This window comes from Numida meleagris, chromosome 7 (assembly GCF_002078875.1).
Source record: "Numida meleagris isolate 19003 breed g44 Domestic line chromosome 7, NumMel1.0, whole genome shotgun sequence".
NCBI classification, from domain to species: Eukaryota; Metazoa; Chordata; class Aves; order Galliformes; family Numididae; genus Numida; species Numida meleagris.
In genome coordinates this window covers 28,836,944-28,856,967 of record NC_034415.1, presented here as the reverse complement: position 1 = coordinate 28,856,967, position 20,024 = coordinate 28,836,944, and the positions used below count along the sequence as shown (strand labels likewise).

At 45.4% G+C, this 20,024-nt stretch overlaps 1 protein-coding gene across 3 annotated transcripts in view; it reads right to left on the bottom strand.

Annotated features, from left to right (window-relative positions):
• MIER1 (MIER1 transcriptional regulator) overlaps positions 1-20,024 on the bottom strand; it is a 32,310-nt gene that overhangs the window by 11,085 nt on the left and 1,201 nt on the right. For all 3 annotated transcript variants that reach the window (XM_021404964.1, XM_021404962.1, XM_021404963.1), the window contains 3 exons: positions 8,615-8,639; positions 7,154-7,299; positions 2,216-2,383 (listed from right to left, as the gene is read on the bottom strand). In XM_021404964.1, the coding sequence (XP_021260639.1) occupies positions 2,216-2,383; positions 7,154-7,252 (267 nt within the window). In that variant the 5' untranslated portion in view covers positions 7,253-7,299; positions 8,615-8,639. The remainder of the gene's footprint in view (positions 1-2,215; positions 2,384-7,153; positions 7,300-8,614; positions 8,640-20,024) is intronic.

Sequence of the window (20,024 nt, the reverse complement as noted above, 5' to 3'; positions counted from 1 at the left end):
TGTAACCCACAGATGAGAAGCATGAAGCACAGCTGAATGCTGTGTCCAGCTTTAAAATGAGTCGAGCAAATCCTTGCGGTTCTTACTTCATTTAACTTTACATTTTACTTCAGTCTTCCAAGCCCTTCCTTCCGATTTTGCAGCACGCGGATACTTTTCTCAAACAGAAAGGGTACGTTCCACAAAAATAAATGTCAGCACTGCAGTTCTACCCACCAGGAACCGGGCAGCTCGACACGCCGTGTGTTTGTACAGCGAGCCACCAGAAGGTCAAAAACAAGAACCAGTTTCTTTAGTAGAAAAGGAAGTCGCAACAACAACGGCAATTATTATAATTAGTGAAAAACAAGATGACAATGGTTAAAAAATCCATGAGATTTCTATGGTGTGCGTTGTTGGGATCGTGTCTGGGTTTTATGACTCTGCTGTAAGTGCTCCTGCTTGCTAGCTCTGACACAGGCATAGGGCACGACACATGTTTACATGTACCTTTAACAGCAAGCACAGTGTAATCACGTGTGCAGCTTAAAGCAGCTTAAAAATAGCAAACAGCTAAGTGCAGTAGAGCTAAATAAGCCGTAGAAAGACGTGCACTCGCAGAGAAAGCCTGAATGATTTATAAAACGATTCCACCCCCTCAGATGTATTTTACTGCCTCTCTGCTAAAAGCATGCGAGTAATTCTAGAGCGCTCATTCTTGCAGCCCAAGGCACATCACTCTGACAGGCTGCCCAGCTCTCTCTGAGCCCAGGCCTCCCCACCACCTTTGTTCCAGCCCTACCCAAGCTGGGGCAGAGCAGCTGAACTCAGACTTGCTGTTCTAACACAGGTGCAGGGCTGCAATCAGGCCGAGCCGCTGGCTGGGCTCTGCTTACCCTACCAGGCCCGCTGCTGCACAAATGGGTTTGCTTCTGCAGCACAGTGCAGTGTCCCCCCACAGGGGGACAGACATCACTCCTCTCGCTGCTAGCTTCTCAGCAATGACAGAAAGAGATGTTATGTGCTTCAGAGAAAAGACAGGCAGGACCTTAAATCAGCTAGTAACAGAACCAGAGAACTACAGAGGAGGCCGGGAGAGCACAGAAGATGGCAGTTGTGTCAGGAAGTAATTAAGAAGCAAAGGAATGAGAAGGAAGTGGGACTTTGGGAGCACTGCTGTGCACAACAAAATCAAATGCTTTTGTCTTACTTTAATTTTGCACATTCCTGTTACGTAAGTTTCTCTCTGTCTTTAGCTTCTTGAAGCCCTCCTAATGCAATACAACTATGTGATTTTCTTCTTTTTGAACCATTCAACCTACACAAACATTTTCAGAACCGAGCATGTCATTCCTCACCTTTCTGTCTCATTCCAGACATTCTAAAATGGGTAAGATATCAAAGAAGAAAATGTATTCATTTTAAATCCAGATTAGGTAATTCAACTTCTACTAATGCCTATGGGTTTTTTTTGTTACTGACAGTACAAAGGTTTCCATATTTTAATGGAATTCAGGAAGCAACTGTGAACAGCACCGGTAACGGAGAAGCTACAGCCGTGCCCGTGACAAGATGGGATTATTACCAACACATATGACATACATAAGTAGAAAAGACCCTTCTATAATCAGATAATTTGTTTTAAGAGCACACAGGACAGGATTTTAAAGACTCTAAGTTCAAAACTTTACGTTCTGTGAAGGCATTTGAAGCATTAGATTTAATTAACAATTTAAATGCAAGCAGGATAATTACTGCCAGGCTGAAAAAACAGAATTTAAGATGCTGAAGTTAGAAGACTTGCAGGAACCTCCAATGCTCACAGATGCATCTTTTAATTCAACTCCACACTGCACTGTTCAGTTTCAGTAGATGGGCTTTCATCTTGAAACAAGTATTCAGCCACATCTACAAAGGGACCTTCAGGCATTTCAAATTCCAGTTTTTAAACCAGACAGCATTTCTGAAGGACAGCACAATCTCTTCTGACATGATGCTCTACGTATTCGCGCACTCTAATTTGCCTCAGCAGGATTTTGGCGTGACACAGATTAAATGCAGAGCAATTAAGAGAAATATAGAAGGGTAATTAAAAATTACTGTTAGAGTTCAGTACACAGAGCATCTGAAATCAGCTGTATGATGATTTATTTCCGCTGCGATCTGGCACTTTGAATGCTTGTCTGCTACAGAACAGCTGTATGAAAATCAGATGCAAACCAGCGCGAACACTTACTTTGTTTTCACCACTGCAGCCGCTGTTGTCATCATTATCAACATCATCATCATCTTCTCCCTCCTCCTCTTCCTCTTCCTCATCTTCATCATCATCATCTTCTTGGAGTGGAATGGTGCCATCATAGCCATAAAGGCTAAGCAGCTCCTGGATTGGCATATCGCTTTCCTGATAAACATCCAAACAAAGTTGGAGATTTAACCAAAATACTTCACATCCCACATCTGCTCTACAGCTTAAAGGTGCTCTTTTTAAGCATAACACGACAAAAACAGATAACTGATGACCAGGAATACTAAGAATGGCTTCTCTAAAATGAATAGGTAGTCAGAAGTTTTGGCTCCTCGGAAACACGTGTGGCCCTTTAGGCAACAGAATATTTTATTTCCTATTCCTTTATAAATTTATAGTGGAACTCACGCATCACAAACTCACAAAGGGGCCACAAAGTTCATTAAAAAGGCACCAGGGGGCTGTCTGCCCCATTCCCCTCCTTGGTATTTGCCTAGCATTTGACCAAGACACAGCACTGTCACGTGCCAGTTACATCTGGTCATTTAGGTACGATCCCGTGATGAATCCATGCCTACGAAACGACACGGCACGCATTTATCATGGGACCAAAATACGGGTGTCATTCATTTCAGCATCAGATGAAGATTGCCACTGGCTCCCAGAAGGGCTCTGATGTCTAACCAGCCACGCAACAGGACGCCTGCACGTGCTGTGTGCTCTGGCAAACGTGCAGCCTGCAGCCTGCTCCGTGCCCAGCTGTGAGATGACCTCAGGACAGAGTGTGGCAGAGATCCATAGAACGGCTCGTGTTGGAGGGGACCCCAAGGATCATCATGTTCCAACCCCCTGCCACAGGCAGGGCCGCCAACCTCCAGATCTAATACTAGACCAGGCTGCCCAGGGCCCCATCCGACCTGGCCTTGAACACCTCCAAGATGATCTGAATGCATTATTCTGGCAGTCAACTATGATCTGTGGTCTACACATTACAAACTTTTCAGTACCTATACAGAGCAAATTGGAATATAAGTTAATATCAATATTCCACTTGCTGCCCAAAAGCTACTGAAGAAATTTGTTGTATTTTGTGCCTACTTGTGAAAAAAAAAAAACAAAAAAAAAACAACAGAGAAGATGGAAGTCAGCAAAACTTGCAGTGCAGGGCTTGAGAATGGAGTTAAACCATGCTTTTGACTGGGGAGTTGCACTGTAGGGACAGTGCCACGCAGTCCTACCACCTTAGCTTACACAAACTAACACAAAAAATGCACCTCACCATCTCTGTATCTCTCCCCAGAGGAGAAAGACAAAAGGAAACGGAGGGGTTGGATGGGGGTGAGGGATGACCTTATCTTCAGGGTCACCTGGCATCCAGGCGAAGACAGTATCGCTCCCAGATACGTGCATGTTTCCTCATTTAAACCCAAAAAGCGTTTAATGCCGTTGTCTACAAAAGCAAACGTACTTGGGAAGCAAACCTACTGAAACATGCGCTCATTTAAAAAGCTTTACATGTAGAATTCTGGCCCGTTCTGAAGGCATACTACAAACAACACAGATCTCAGGTTTAGTGGCTCCCAAACTCTTATCGATTGCATCCATTTTATTAACACAAATTATTAATTGCCAGGTCCGCAAATGAGTTACTCCAGTACCTCCAGTCCCTCAGGATCCTGCCTTCAGGGGCAGGGTATGGCATCCCTAGAGGATTTCCTGCGAGCGTTTTAAAATCAGCTCTCTCAAGAGATCAAGTCCCTTGTTCATCACTCAGAGGTGTGCACGGCTGCTCCAAGCATCGCCGCTTCTCAGGATGCAATGCAAGCCCTGGCTGACAATCAGATTTCAAGTTGTCTGCTGGCCCCACGCTTCTGCCACTGAACTCCTCTCCTCAGGGCTTCATTTATCTACACTTCTCTGTTTTCTGGGAACACACCAACAGGACCTTTTACAAAAGGCAGGTGTAGTTAGTTCTGCTGTGTACAGACAGCAGTAACACAGGGGTTAGCTGCACTCCTTCTCTATGTATTTTGTGTTACTTTAAAGTACTAAGCCTTTCAGCCACTTACTGGCCCGGTCTTCTGTTCAGCTGTATACACAGATGTGGAGCATGTGGCCCTTGATCTCCTCATTCTCCCTCTTGACTTCTTGTATTTTATGCAGTGAACTCTCAGAAGTGAGGAATTCCTGTTTTACTCACGTGGACAACACGACAGGACCGTGATCTTAATTAAAACCTCACAGTACAGCTGTCAGAGAAACCCAAACTAATGTCCTCCAGTACATCTTTGAGAGCAAAACTTTCACGAGGTGCTCCTCATCCCCCTCCTGTTTGAAGGTACAGATCCAGGATTAGAAAGAACTTTACTATGGGTTGTAGATAGGTGGCAAATTATACAACAGGTGGATTACTCCACGCTGCTGAAGAAAGTCGTGTTGTATTTAGAACCTTTTTCCTAGGTAGACCCTTGAAATAGTCCTTGACAACTCAAAAAGCTCTGAGTGCCAGCAACTCTCAGAGATGCAGCACTTTTGGTACCACAGTTGTGAGTTCTGTGTCGTTTAGGAACGTTGCAGAAACAGAGGTTAAAAACAGTTAATATGGATGATCAATGGCACAGAAATTGCTCATGTGGAAGATGATGTAAGAAGAAATGGGTTATAAATCATGTATCTGGAGTAGAGGTAAGTGAGGAGGAGTGGTGTAACAGAGAACTGCATCATAAGGAGGAGCACAGAGAAGAGAAACAGAAACAACTACACTCTAGTTCTAAATGAAGAGCTCAGGGGCAGCCACTGAAACGAACACAAAACACACCCGATAAAAACCAAACATACATCTTGCACCAAATGAACTGTGCAACACTGCCACACGCCTCATGGACACAACGTTTACAGAGGTTAGAAATCAAATGGACAAATCCACAAAAGGGGAAAAAACAGAGGTATTACAGAGAGACAGCATCTGTTCCCTGCGTTCCATGAGCTGTACCCTGCCAGAGGCAGGAAGAGTATTTGGGAGAATCACTGTGTGCCTCCTCGTATGGGTCTCTCATTTAAAGAGACCAGGATGCTGCTGTACAGCCCTGAGGAAACCCAGGAGCCCTCCTGAGAAGTGGAACCCAGAGGGAGAGGAGGATAGCCCTTCTCTGCAGCACACTGGGGCCCGGCCATGCACTGCTACCAGGACAGTGCTAGCAGGACTCTGGTCAGATCTGCTACGGCTGTTCCCAGGACAAAGCAGAATTATGGAGTTTCAAACAACGAGTGGAAAAGATTCTCATCCTCAGAGGAATGTGTAGTTTTTCTGGCACTCAGGAGTTAAACCAGCGAGGCGCTTCTGTACAACCGGACCGCCATCTCACCTCCAAAGGAGCTGAGAGAGGAAATCTGGCACATTCACAGCCTGGGGAAATCTGAAGTAATACGTGTAAGTGTCTGGGGAAAGGAAAAGACAGGATAGCACTTGTCTTGGCAATAGTGCTGAGATTTAGGCTATCATCACGTCTAAGAAAAGGCATGACTGCAAAATGCAAAGAGAAGGACAAGAAAGGAGAGAGAAGCAAGCCTCGATGCATGGCCTGCCATCCCACAAGCAGAAATCCAGCACGATCCTGCTGGCGTGAAAGCATCCGAAAGGCAGTGAGAGCTCTAGCTACAACACCCCCACAAAGGCCTGGGAAGGTGTCCCCTAGAGAAGAACAGCTCAGGGAGCTGAGTTACAATGCTGGTCGCTGTCCTGGCCACAGATGCATGCAGAAACCATAAGCCTGCAGCGCCCGAAGGCAGGACACGAGGGAACGCTCTGATTGCTGGCATACACTTACAAACAAAGCAGTGCAGCGTGGTGATGGGATTACACGGCCAGATGTTGGCTCCTCACAACTTAGGAGGAAAAAATCGTATTTTGAACTTAAAAAGAATATGATACTTGTGGAGCTCCACTTCATCTAAATATTTAATTTGCGTGCACTTTATTTATCTTTACGTTTACCGCTTAATATCAAACGTGGAATCACCAGAAAGAAATCACCACTTACATCCAAAATGCAGATTAAACGTACTCTATTAATTTAATGTCACACTGGCAAGATCACTTATGCTAAACAGGATTTGTACATCAAACAGGCATTTAAAAAGCATTAATGATCTATTCCGGCAGCCTTTTCAGCCAGGGAGGTCACAGACAGTATCTACATTACTTTGCATTGATAATGAACCCGGTCTGTAGTTTAAGAACGTGATTCCTGGCTGAGAAGTAATTGAAAGCAGCACAGAAGTGACAGCATAACCTCAAAACGCCAAATAAATCTCACATGCAATTATTTCTTAAGACACACGTTTTAAGACGAGTTTATCGCTATTATCGCTATGTGGGAGTTCAAAGCCGAGCTCCGCTGACAACTTTTTGCAGCAAGCAAATCACTTCACCTACATCTCTGCTTTCTCCACCTTAAGAAATGAAGGAACTCCTATCTTCCCGCTGAAGGATTGGATGAATGAGTGTTTGCACAGAACTGCAAAAGGAATGTAAAATTACCAGCTCTTTTCAAATCAAAACCTATCCGCACCGATCAAGTGCAAACGTTCCGGAACACAGTAACAGGGGAAGACACGAGTTTAGGCAGAGCGTGCTTTGCCTCCTGTCAGCTCTAAAAGGCAGATCACATCCCAGCACATCTATGCAAAAAGAAACTAAACCAGCACAGCGTTACGCGTTATTAAGTATTTACGTCGCAGTTTCCTTTTCCCAGCTTTTGGGAACTGCACATTTAGCTCAGCCCCCTTTTCCCCATCTACGTTATTTGCTTATTAGTGTTTTAGGGGCGGTTTGCTTCGTTTTAATCCCAAACGTAAGGGAAAAAAACCTGCACGTGTTTTGTTTAAGGCTGCGGTTATGTTTTACGACTGCTTAAGGCTACCTACCCTGTTAAGATCCTCTATTTCAGAATTGAAGTTTCTTTCTCCTTCCATCATTTCCTCCTCTTCTAATGTCCGTTCATCATCAAAGTCATGCACCAGCATATCAGCTGATGGATCAAATTCATGGTCATCAGATGTTGCTGAACCTCCTGATGGAAAACATTTTAAAGAATTTTTTTTTAGTTAAGAGTTTAGGCTTTTTTTTTTTTCTTAATATCTTTTTCTTTTGGTGATGTTGGAATGCTCAAATTAGACTGAGAAATTGAAACGCCTTCAAAATCCCTCGCCCGTTCACCCAGGGAAAGGCAGGAGCACTGCTCAGAGGGCACTGGGAGCTGTCCCTTGGCTGCTGTGTGCAGGAGGAGCAGGGGGGAGCGCTAAGCAGCCGCCTCCCGCCCTGCGACATCTCCGTGCATGGGGGCCCTACTGAAACGGCTGTAAAACGTTCCAGGTTCGAAGATTTATTTCCTAAAGAATCATAAATCTGTTTGCTTCAGGAGTCCTACTGGGAGTAGTCACGCTCCAAATATAAACTCGGGGCAGTTGTTTCCTTGATACCTTGCAAAGTTTTCCTGTTTACAGCTACAAAGACAATCGGGCGACTCTTCCAAAATGTAAACCTAAAGTAAGCTTCACCATTAGACGGATTCTATTTCCGAGGCCAAACTCTTTGCTATTTTTCCCCATGCATTTTTTTTTTTTTTTCAGTTCCTTGCAGAACAACGTGGTTATGTTTTGTGACAATGAAAAATGAATGAATGAGCGGTTTGGCAGATGCAGCACTCGGTGTAATTCAGCGGTACCTGAGTTCTCATTCTAGCTCTGCTCACGTTTTGCCATCATCCCCCTGAACAACTTGCGTTTCATTTTGCAAAGCCTGAAGACTGTACCACCACTATGGGTGCAAGAGGGAGGGTTAGGGCTAGCTCTGCTTTGTACTTGGAGGTGTTCAAGTCATCAATGGTTTCTCCAAAAGTAAGAGCTCACGAAACAAGAGCATTCCAGCTAAAGTCATTACTGGAAAGCTTTTCCACTAGAGGGATGCCCAAACCCTCTGAAATAAAGAACACTAACTAAAGAGGTACCAAGCTATAAAAAAAATAGAGATTCATAGTTAATGCTTCAGCTGGTTACCGAATACCCAGAAACTCTGGGATACCCAAATATCAGAAAATAACCAGTTAGTTTTAAAAGCAGAAGGCAGGAAACCCTTCATTCTTAGCAACCCTAGAGGGAAAAAAAACCTCTGCTTTCCTTGCTGCTTTGTTCCTACAGCTATATGGATAAAACCATACAGCAACAGTGTATCTCGTGACTGAGAGCACACAGTGCCTTTGACTCCCTGCTTACTCTGAACTCATCAGACCACAGCCTTAGGTTACAATTGGAAAAGGCAGCGAAGAAGAATTTTTTTTAAGTATACCCTCCTCCCCCACAGGTTTAGGAAACGTCAGAAATTCTTACCTGGACTTGAAGACTCAACAGAAGGCTAAAAAAAAAGAAAAAAAAAGGAAAACAGAAAATTATTTTTTCAATGTTGAATACGTACAAACTTAATTCACTAATTTATCTGACACAAAAGGTTACAAACAAGCAAGGGCTGTAAATAGTGATGGGACAAGGGGGAATGGTTTTAAACTGAGACAGGGGAGATTTAGGTTAGATGTTAGGAGGAAGTTTTTCACACAGAGGGTGGTGAGGCACTGGAACAGGTTGCCCAGGGGGGTTGTGGATGCCCCATCCCTGGAGGCATTCAAGGCCAGGCTGGACGTGGCTCTGGGCAGCCTGGTCTAGTGGTTGGCGACCCTGCACTCAGCAGGGGGGTTGAAACTTGATGATCTTTGAGGTCCTGTTCAACCCAGGCCATTCTATGATGCTATGATAAATACATTTACTCATACAGCACCACAAACACACCAAGGCAACTGAAGGCAAACAGCATTCACTTGCTCCTTGGTGGGTCTGTTTTGCTGCTCCGTTCCAGCAACAGTAATTGGAAGAACTGCCCATTTGGGGATGCAACAGGTGACCTCACGGGAGTACAAAATAAAGCAAAGCAGTTCATTCTGAAAACAACACCACCATTTCCCAGCCAAGTCAGTCTGGCAGAAATGGGTGCAGAAAGCAGTGCTGCCCCTCGGGCTCCCCTCCACTCCATGCCCTGCCAGCATGGAGCTGGGATGTGACACACACAGGTGAGATCTGAGCAGCTCCACCCCTGATCCATCCCTGTGTACCAAAGCCCCTCTTCCACAGCCCAGCTATATACATATATATACAGATTACACTGACAGTGGAAACAAGATGTAAAACAAATTATTCTTCGCTTTTGAAAAGGTGTACAATAAATTGTTTTTCGTACTTGAAACTGAAGCACAAACCACACTGAGAATCCTCATAGAACAAACAAAAAAAAGCAGTTTAATCTCTACCACAACCATGAGGAAAAAGCAGCAATGGCTCTGCAAGCCTGACCTTCTTCCCAGCTATGACTGTAAGAAACCGATGCCAATCACTGGCTACAAAACAAGTATATTTTCTGAACCACAGAAAAACACTCACTTTCACAGCAACCTTCATGTACACAGCCATCCTTTGGCTCCCGTGTTTGGTAGGCCTACACTTATCACCGGAACACACATCATTCTGCCACAAAATCCTGCTGCCCCTTGCCTACAGCTCTGCCAATCCTTACCCTCCTGGGCTCAGATTTGCATGTCAGACATGCAAACCTCGTTTGGTTGGAAAATCCAGGCAAATGGTTCGGGAACAAACTGACTGGAGTGGTTTTGCAAAGCCAGAAAGGCTGAGTGCTAACTCCAGCGAGCCGCAGCACCCCTTCTCAACTGCCTTCTGGAAACGGAGACTGTGCTCAGGATCAAGGATGGTGTTACTATCTTACATAATGCACAATGCTGTCTTCAGGGAAAACTGCCTGCATTTGGCCAAGGAACAGTTTGGAAAACTTTGATTTGCACACTCGTGACACGTACTTGTACATATCCATAATTCAGCGTCTGGACTGTAGTCTTGTTAAAAGAGCAACAAGATTATCTTAGAAAAATACCCTGAGCACGGCATTCCCAGCGTAGGCTGAGCTCTCCCTGGGTACCCCAATCAGCCCACGACCACCAGTTTCCCCCTGGTACGTGCTGTTTGCCTGATGAAGCTGCACTCCAAGCAGTACAACACGGACTGCTGCCCCCAGCACCAACCACCTGAACCCCAAGCTGTGCCAAGACAAGGGCAGGGAAGCAGAAGTGGCCTGGGAAAGATAAGAAGGGAAAAAGCCTGTCCTCATGACTTGTGATGAATCATTATTCCAGATATGCCTCTGCTGGATTTAGCCTCCTAGACAGCCCTTAAAAAAACCTACTCTTAGGGATAAACCACGTTACTTAGTAAATACTAAATTCTGCAAATGGCATCTAAAAACTGTTCTTTCTGCCCGGCTATTAGAATGAGTCATTCTTAGAAGGCTCTTACACAAGCTAATGCTCCTGAAGACAAAATAAAACCTCTGTCCAACATTCAATCCACATTTATTAATGGCCAGTATCCTTCTTACCTAGCACTAGTCCCTGGCTAAGGAGAAATAATGCTATGCTCTCCTTCCCCAGCTGGTTGCCGATGGGCTCTCCACGGGGCTCTCAGCTGGGAGAGGGTGTGGGCACTTGTAGGGGGCTAGCAGCAGAGCAGGGCTCCTGAGGGAAGCGTAGCATTCACTTAGTGTGAGTTTGGGATGGCAGAAGTTCTAGCAAACAGACAGCAGGATGGTGAAGCGCTGTCCTGAAGGGCGAGAGCCCCGGCCCTGGCTGCACTGCTTTGCTTTCAGCCATCAAGAACTTGCCACCACCCCAAAGGACCTGCATGATTTGCCTATGTGTGCATGTGCATAGGTATTTACACGATTTGTATGGACATACAGGAAGCTGGAACAAGCTGGAGCTTGTTGTTTCAATCATGAGAAGGGACAGCTCAGGGGAATCCTAGCCACGTGCATAGACACCTGACGGGAGGACGTGCAGAAGACAAAGCCAGCCTCCTCCGAGCAGCACCCAATGGCAGGACAAGACTCAATGGGCACTAACTGAAATACAGAAAAAAAAATCTCCCTATCTTCTCAGTGTGATGACACATGAGCACACATTGCCCAAGAGGTTGTGCAGCCTCCATCCTGGAGGTGCCCAGACCCTGACCAGGCACAGCCCTGGGCATCCAGCTCTAGCAGCCCCAGCTTTGCCTTGCCTGCCTCCAGCAGCCCCTGCCTGCTTCCACAGTCCTGGAGCTAAATTCTCCAATATGTTTTGCAATGGGGCCTACCATAATGAAATCCTTTCGTGATGAGAGCGGACATGAAACCATAGCAAGACACGAAGGCATCTAATAATAGTCAAGCCAACTTTAAGAAACAAGGTTCCATTTTCTGAAATAGTATGGAGATAGCTCAGGAAAGCCACCAGCCTTCCCAACAGGCTGAAATACCAATGCAATCACCTCCTGCACAGCTTCCAAAGCATTGCTAAAATACTGCAATGCCTCTGGAGCTCAGAACAACCCCATGACTTTTCAACAGCTCCAAAACACATATCCAGTGCAACCCTAGTCTGAACATAGAAACACCAAAACAGCAAATCTGCAAAAGCCTAATGAACTCCAGAATATCACGTTCACTTTAGACTACCTCGCAGGATGGACACATCCCCAGGAAGGTTCTAGTTCATTTTTGCTACGAGGCTTCATGGGCAAATTTTAAGAGGACAGTCTTTGGGTCTCTATTCCTTTCTGCTAAGCTTTGCCTACCAGATCTGCTCAGTCCGTCCCAGTTTGCAGATTATCAGCTCTGCATTTCATACATTCTACTGGGAGTGATGCACTGTCAATCATTTCCTGCCTTCTATTTCCAGCTAGAGGCAGTTTCACGTTACATCTCTTTTATATTATTGGCCAGCTGCTGCCAAAAGTAGCAGTCTGACCTCTTCCCACCACTCCATGTGCCTCTGCCACTTGTGTCATCAGGTCCAGCAATCGGAAAGCTGCAGCACGTGCTGCTTCAGCAAACCAATCTCAGAGAAAACTAGCACTTAGTTTTCCATCCTGTCTGTGAGCCAAACTCTCATCGTGGGCCTCTGCAATTGCGGACACGCTGCGAAGCTGGAAGCTAGGCTTTAGGAGAAGGGTGGGTGGCAGGAGACCGGGAGGGTCCCTTTCCATCTGTTAGCACAACATCTAAGGTGAAAGAGCATCCAACGATTAAAGAGCTGCTCTAAGACAGTAACTGCAATTCTTGACTGCTTAGCCCTTATTTCCTTGCCTCCAAGCAATCGTGACTGCGGCCAGGGCACAACAGATGGCTTTGAGGGCATTTGCTTATGAAAATTTCCTGGCAGTAGTTAAAGATCATATGGCTACATTGGTACCATTGCATCCCGAGTCCTAAGCTACGGTATGTCAATATAACAGCAATTCCTGTGAAAAAGGATCCCGCTGTATGCTTCAGTGGCTTTTCCTTTTCTGCTGCAGCAATTCACAGAGAAGCGCAAAGCACTTTTTCGCCTCAAGGGCATTCATGGAAACAAAGAACTGCTACTTATAAAAAAGATAATGGGCCAGTGGAGAAAAACTATGGGATTCTGACAATACATGGGTGACAGACAAACTATCCTACGCACAGCACCATCGAAAAAAGGTAACAGCAAACATGTACCATGGGTTCACATGAATGAAAAAATATTGGCGGCGAGGCCTGCTGCATGGCCACAGCATAGCTGAGCACATTTGCTCACGCTCCAGCTGAGCCACTTGAAGGAAATGCTAATTCTGAAATATGAAGAAAATGTATCTTATGGTAAAGGTAAAAGACATTAAACAGAAACATCAGGCTTGAGTGGCACGGGAAGAATCTGTCACTGTTTTTATTGCACGTGTATTTTTAGGAATCTGAGGAAAGACGTGCAGACTAGGTGCCTTCAGAGGGTGAATAACACTTGCAGCAACAACTGAGCCAAGGAAGAAAAGAAATCACGTCAAATACATTCATCAGCGTGCAGCTTTAATAAATGGAAGTGAAGTCGGCCACATCTTTGGGCTGTGATGAACCCAAGAGAGGTACAGCAGGCAAAAAATACCTGGTGGCTCTACAGCGTTACTCTGACAACAAAAACTCCCTGGCTTCGGGATGCTTGTGTTGCTGCGATTTGCAATAGAAGTTAAAAGGCAGAAACAAAACTGAACCGACACCGCGATCGATTTATTTAGTGCACAAAAAAAAGGTGTTTGCATTTTTGGTTTTGCACAGCTTATTTTTAAACCCACTCCTTCAGAAGTTGCAGCATCGGTTTGATTCCGTTTCTGCACGTTGGCAGAGATCTTCGTGCCTTATTCCATGGCCTCACGCTGGAACGTGATGCTCCAAAGGCAGAAGCTGCTGAAGCAATGCACTAAGTCTTCTCTTTGCATTTCTCCTACAGCCTACAAAGGAGAACTGTAAGGACACTACATGATTTCACTTCTACCTACAATACTTCTGCTGTAATTAACATCTTCCACGCTGTTTAATATAATTGATTTATAATGAAACATCTTAAAACTCAGTATCTGGCCCCTTCCAGACAATGGCAAACACACGTTCAGTTCAAATGTACTCAGCTATGTTTAAGAGCTCTCTAAAAGTTAACTAAAATATTTAAAAGCTAAAATTAAATTTACATTGATGGGAACAAACAGGACAAATTAGCAAGTAGATCCCCAAGTCTTTTCAACCGTGCTACAGGAAAATACTGAAGTTAATTTCTGGGTTACAGTGGCTTGCTTTAACTACATCTGAGGCACTGAAAACTTCAGTACTAACTGGGAACTAAACCTTAAAACATAGCAGTGCTCCCTGTTACATAACACAAGAAACGAAGCATGAGCAGCTGGTGGAGAGTACATGTAATTAATTACGCAGTAGACACATATGTGCCTTCAACATCATTTCAACATCACTAAAGCTACATTTCCCTAAGCAGACTAATTAAAAGTAAATTACTAATCTGAAATGAGTAATGGATATCCCATTCCTAACGTAACTAACATTTACTCTCCAAACGCAGGTAAACAGTTGCACGAATAACATTTAAGGACCGCACAGAAAACTGAAGTTCTGAACACACGTGGTTCAGACAGCAACTCTGCACCTCTTACTGTTCCAGCTCCCTCAGAACATCAGCCACAAAGCCTGTGAGGTCTTACCCACTGACAGCCATGTGAAGAGCTCTCAGGAAGCCAAGCCAAGGGATGGCTTGGAGAAAACGACGGGTTAAAACAGCAAGGAACAACCCTTTCTCAAGGGCTGTGTCCCTTTGCAGAAATAGGCATCTCAGTGGAAGGCTTACAGTGCCACTCCGTCCCTCTCTGCCTGTGCATCAAAATAATCTGTGCATGTGCATATGGTTCATCTTGTTTTCACCTCAGGAATAAAGCAATAATGTATTGGAGGAAAAATACCCAACCCTGCTGCCCCTCATTTAATGGCTTTACATGTAAACATTTCTACAGGCCAAACTGTAACGATATCCAAGCCCTCCTGCAAGTGAAATGGAAGCCTTTATGCACTATGGGGAATCTGTTTTTGTTTTTAATTTGGCTGCTAAATGACAAAGTTCTGGCATTGCCAGAACAGCAGATGAATTGTAGTGCTTCAGCTCAGGCTGCACACAGGTACCCCTGCACCTGGATCTACCTTAGCAAAGGTTCCCTGACCTGGCTGCTCCCTTCCAGGTCTTGGTTCCATTTAGAGGCAATAAAGATGGCCTTTCCTTCAAGGCCAGCCAAGCACCGGATACGGTTTGTTTGTGTTTATTGGTACTTCATTAAAAAAACATCAAAAAAAACCCCAGTACTTCAGGAGAAACAAAATGTTATAAATATGAGTGATATTTCTTGAGCAGAAAAATAATTCAGCTGCGCTGCTAACAAAAGTGAGAGCTGCTACTTAAAAATACATATATTTTTTAAAGCAGCGATTGAAGGGAAATGCAGAAGGCTGAAAGGTGTCAGCTGACAATGCTCCCTGAGGTGACAGAGCTTCCTCCAGCCAGCTATCTGCTTCACCCTTCTGTCAAATGTTATCACACCACGGCAGAAGCAAAGCAAAGATGCAACCGGAGTGAATCTGTCCTAACAGGCGAGTTCCAGAGCCATGCCATTGTGCTTCCCTTCCTGCCACAGCAGGAACAGCCTGCAGCAAGAGGAAGCAGCACCTTGCAGGTGCACCTTGAGACCATCAGGGCAGTGCTGATCACCCCGAGCTCTCCCCGAGGAGCTAACTGCCCTGCCAGCCTGAGCACCCACAGGGAAACACAGCACAGGCCTCTGCCAGAAGCACCGAAGAGCAGATTTTCCTCTGTTTTTCCACGGCTCCGAGCCTAAAGGAGAGAGCAAGCTTTAGGGTGGTGAAAGCAGGTCCCATCTGATGGCCCACGACTGCGCTGCTGCTGGATCAGCTGCTGAGCTCACACTCAAACGTTGCACGCTTGCAGTGAGGTGGCATTGGTGCTGTAAGGCTACAGTGGGAGGACAGCAGGTGGAGAGAGCTGCAGCCGGAGGGGAACCACAGGACACTGCTCAGAACGCTGCTCAGAACACCGTCCCTGTCTTATCTAAACCCCACATTTTCTATTGGTCCTAACAACCCATTACTCACATCCATTACGAAGTACAGCACCAGCCTCGACTTGTTGCAACACCCTGAAATTTCTCACGAAGAGAAACTGGAAGCCCACGGAGCCATCACATCCTGCGGTGGCGTTTCAGAGAAACCAGACACCACCACAGGCCAAGCTCCGCAAGAAAACATTTTTGTGCATAACTTGTGACACGAATGGATTAACGTTGAAATATTAATACAGACTGGGGCTGGTGGCCAGGGAAAAAGCACAAAATGAAACCAAACTTTTCAGTAATTCCACCATTTATTTAAAATCCCTATGCTGCATTAGGAAGAACTCAAGCAGGAAACCGACAAGCAGCAGTATTCTATCATACATGCACAAAAATCCACAAAATTCTTCCATGATGACAGGAAAAAAAGCCACTCTTTTCCAATTCTAGAAATGAAGAACACTTAATGCTATTGTTTTCTCTTCAACAGCTTGTAAGAAAAGCAGAGGGAATACAACCACTGAGTGTAAGCCTGCCATCTCCAAGCAGTTGCTTACCAGGGAAGCCGGAATGGAACCCTTGGATCTGCACTGGTTTCAGGTATCTCTCTGAGTTACCCTGCAAAAACTGCTCCAAGCAAGACACGCAAACAGCATCAGCCAAAGGTAAGGGCTAATGAGAGGGAACAAAAGTACCGCTCACCAGGATGGACTGATGCAAATCACCAGTTTTAATCAGCAGGAAACCTCACTTTAAGCTGCTTTGACCTTATTTTGTATCCAAGCATTGCTCAAAAGCTCTGTCCCAACAGTCAGTTTGGAGGCACATCAGAAATCACGCTAACTTCACTGCTGCTTCCTCCAGGGGAGGCTGTACTCACCCATATTATTTTAAGGCAATAGCATGAGAAAAATAGAAAGCTCAAGAACATGAAAAGCGTTATTAGAAATGGTTATTAGAGCACCAATTTCTGAAGCATGATGTTCTGCGCTTGTTCCGAGATGCACGTGAAAACTAGAATTCTGATTCACATACAAGTTTAAAACTCTTCAACTGAAAGAACAGCAACCAGGAGAAAAATCTTGCCAGATATTACAGATTTAAAGATGGGGTACTAAAGCACTTCCACACAATGTTAACAAACTGATTTTCTGACTAAAAGCGACTAAACTTCCAGAAATGCAAACAACACCGCAGTGCATTCAAAGAAGCCACGGGGACTCAGTTCAACTGTCCACTGATTCTGGAAGAGACCTGGTCCTGGTCCTGCTCCTCTCCCACACAGCTCCCGCTTCTTCCCATCCTTGGCCAAGACCCCAGGAAGCCCATTCAAGTTGTCACCTCCCCAGAAATGGACTCTGCAGAAGGCAAAGTTGAAGCTCTTTATTCCAGCGATCAGCAAGTGGAATCACCTCGCCGCAGGACAAGGAAGGCTGGTGCAAATTATTCTAAGAGGACTGCATTTTCCAGCACAAACAAACATCCAGGACTGCTCAAGACGAGCACACTGCCCAAGGAGAAGCTGAGCCGACCTCATGCCTTGATGTTTTTGGAAGGCGGAAGACTCCATTCTCTTGCTGATCCCCAAGTCTGGTTCTGTCACCCCAGCTCCAGTGGCTGCTGGATCTCTCCACTAGCTGACGCCGCCAGCTGCCTAGCAGGAAGCATTTTGCTCCTCCTCAGCTAGCAAGCTGAGCCACCCCACAGCACAGGTCAGGGAGCACCCATCTATGCAGAAGCAGCAGGGGAGCAGAGCCACCCCTTTCTGGCAGCTGCTTGACCGCCCAGTTGCTGTCCATCCTCCACCCACATGTGGAAACCCAAATAAAGCTGTGCCAGTCTGGCTCGAGGACTCACACCCCCAGCTCTCCCAGCCCATCCCTGACCAAACATGAGCATCCTCTTTCCCATGCAGGCCTGGTATTTCTCTTACTCTCCAGTGATTAAGGAGGAAAAAAAAAACCCCAAAAAAATGCCTCACACCAAAAAAGCCCTCTGCATTTACCCCCAGTTCTGCCTGTAGCGACCTGACTGGTGCAGACTATTACAGAGTAAAACAATGTGAAAGCAGGACTTCAGCACTTCTGGAAATCACAGCAGGTATTTAGCATATCAGATGTCCATCAGATAACCTGACCCCACCTCCTCAAGTTTTTTCAATCAGAAGACCTCATTCTCACGTTTTCTTCAAACATTATAGCAGACAAACAAATGACAACAAAGAAGCATTCTTTCAACTACTCACCATGCTTTTAAGTCAAAATCTTCTCTCAATAGACATTAAAATTCTTATATTAGGGAAAAAAAAATACGTATCAGCATTGACTCCACCACAAAGACTAAATAAGCTGCTTAAAGCACAATTTTGTAATATTCACAAAGCCTGAGCTGATCTGAAGTTAGAGATGCTTTCCTTCCGACTGTGCCTCAAACAATCTTCTAATATTTTGGAGTATTAGCACTCAAACCCATCACATGAGCACGCTTTGAAGCAGAACAAAACCCTAAGACAGGTTATTAATCCCAAATCTAAACCCTATGTAATATACATTCACACTATTTTTTCCCCTCTGTTCTGTCCTGCATTCAAACCAGTACATTTCTACAAAAGTGAAACGGGATTTTTTTGTTCATTTAGTTTCACTTTCTGGACTCACTGACTCACCAAGCAGGCTCAGAGCTCCTGTCTGAAGAACTTCCCCGTCAATTCCAAGAAGCTCCATCCTTATTACGGCTATCAGGCAGCTCCTCCAGGCACAGCACTGCCATGCTAAGGAGACTTCATCCCACCCCCCCTACAAAAGTCACAAGCTGCACTAGGAGCCATCATATTCAGCACACTAGCTTAAATCACAGAGATTATTTTTCCTAATTTTGATTGGTTTCCAGATCGAGAAGGGAGTGCAGGCATCAAGCTGTTTGCACAAACAGTTCAGCGGATGTGAACGAATGTCAGCCAAGCCCGCGTTGCTGCTGCCACCTCTGACCTCGTCCCACAGGTGGACTGAGGCTTCCAGAGCCTCTTTGTGCTGCTCCCGCCTCATACCCTGAGATAAAGCAGCCCCAACACAACAAAGAACTCATCAGAGCTTTTCTTCAAAATACTGAAGGGAAAAAAAAAAAAAAAATCCTCTTCCTTTCTTAGTAAAATATCAAGGCCAACAAGTAACAAAAGCCTTTCCCTTTGGAACAACATCCATAAAGTCAAAAAAAAAACCAACAATGCCTGTCTGCCCTCCATACCCCATGGCTTTATTGCTCTCCGCAGCACGCATCCCCTACAACTCTCAGCCCCGCTCCTGAGGCAGCGTCAATAGGAGTACGTGACTGTACCAAATAGGAAGTAGCACAGCTCTGACTGTGGCTCCCAGCAACATGGCGAGCCTCGGCTCTCACAGAACGGAGCTTGGGAGGTATTTCACAATAACGCTGGGCTAAATGAACAAAACTTATCAGCAGCTGGCGAAACTTGCGATCAAATCCCTGAACTGCGCAGTGCCCCGGTCCGACTCGGGCTTCGTGGAGACAGGAGTTTAGCAGCCACATTGTTTCAGGGCTCAGACCGGTGATTCTCTGCTTCTCAAGATGCAGAAGAAAAAACAACTCTCTTAACTTGTAAGGACAGCTTACGTTGTTACATTTAGTAACAATAACAGGAGGTAATGCTACATTATAGCTGAAGAAATACTACCAAATAAGAATTCACATATATTCAGGAATTTCAAGGGAAGAGGGAAGAATCCTCACCTGTAGGATATTTTAACACAGATACCTCTCCCCCCAGGCACAGATGGAAGAAATGTCCATCCCAAGGAAGAATCTGCTTACAGCATACCTTCCAAATAAGCATTTCTAATTTGTCTGCCAACACTATTCAAGCAGCAAAATACCTTAAAATTGGGATCTTAGGATCATTCAAAGGAAACTTAACAGAACATCACCTCAGCTATCCTAACTCGCCTCCTGGGACACCAAAGCGCTGCTCTTCCCAATCCCACCGGGACGGACAAACGTGCAGAGCAGTTATCACCCCGGACCCCGTGAAAGGCTCAGGAAGCCCTCTGCCATTCCCTGCGCACCACCCACCGTTCCCCTTCTCCCTCCAGAGAAAGGTGTACCCCCCCTCCGAGAGGGGCAGCCAGCCCCCCTTTGTCCTAATGTCTCCAAAACGATAATTAACTAAAACAAACGCCCCTTCCACTCTCCAGCAACAGTACCGTGCGGGATGCCC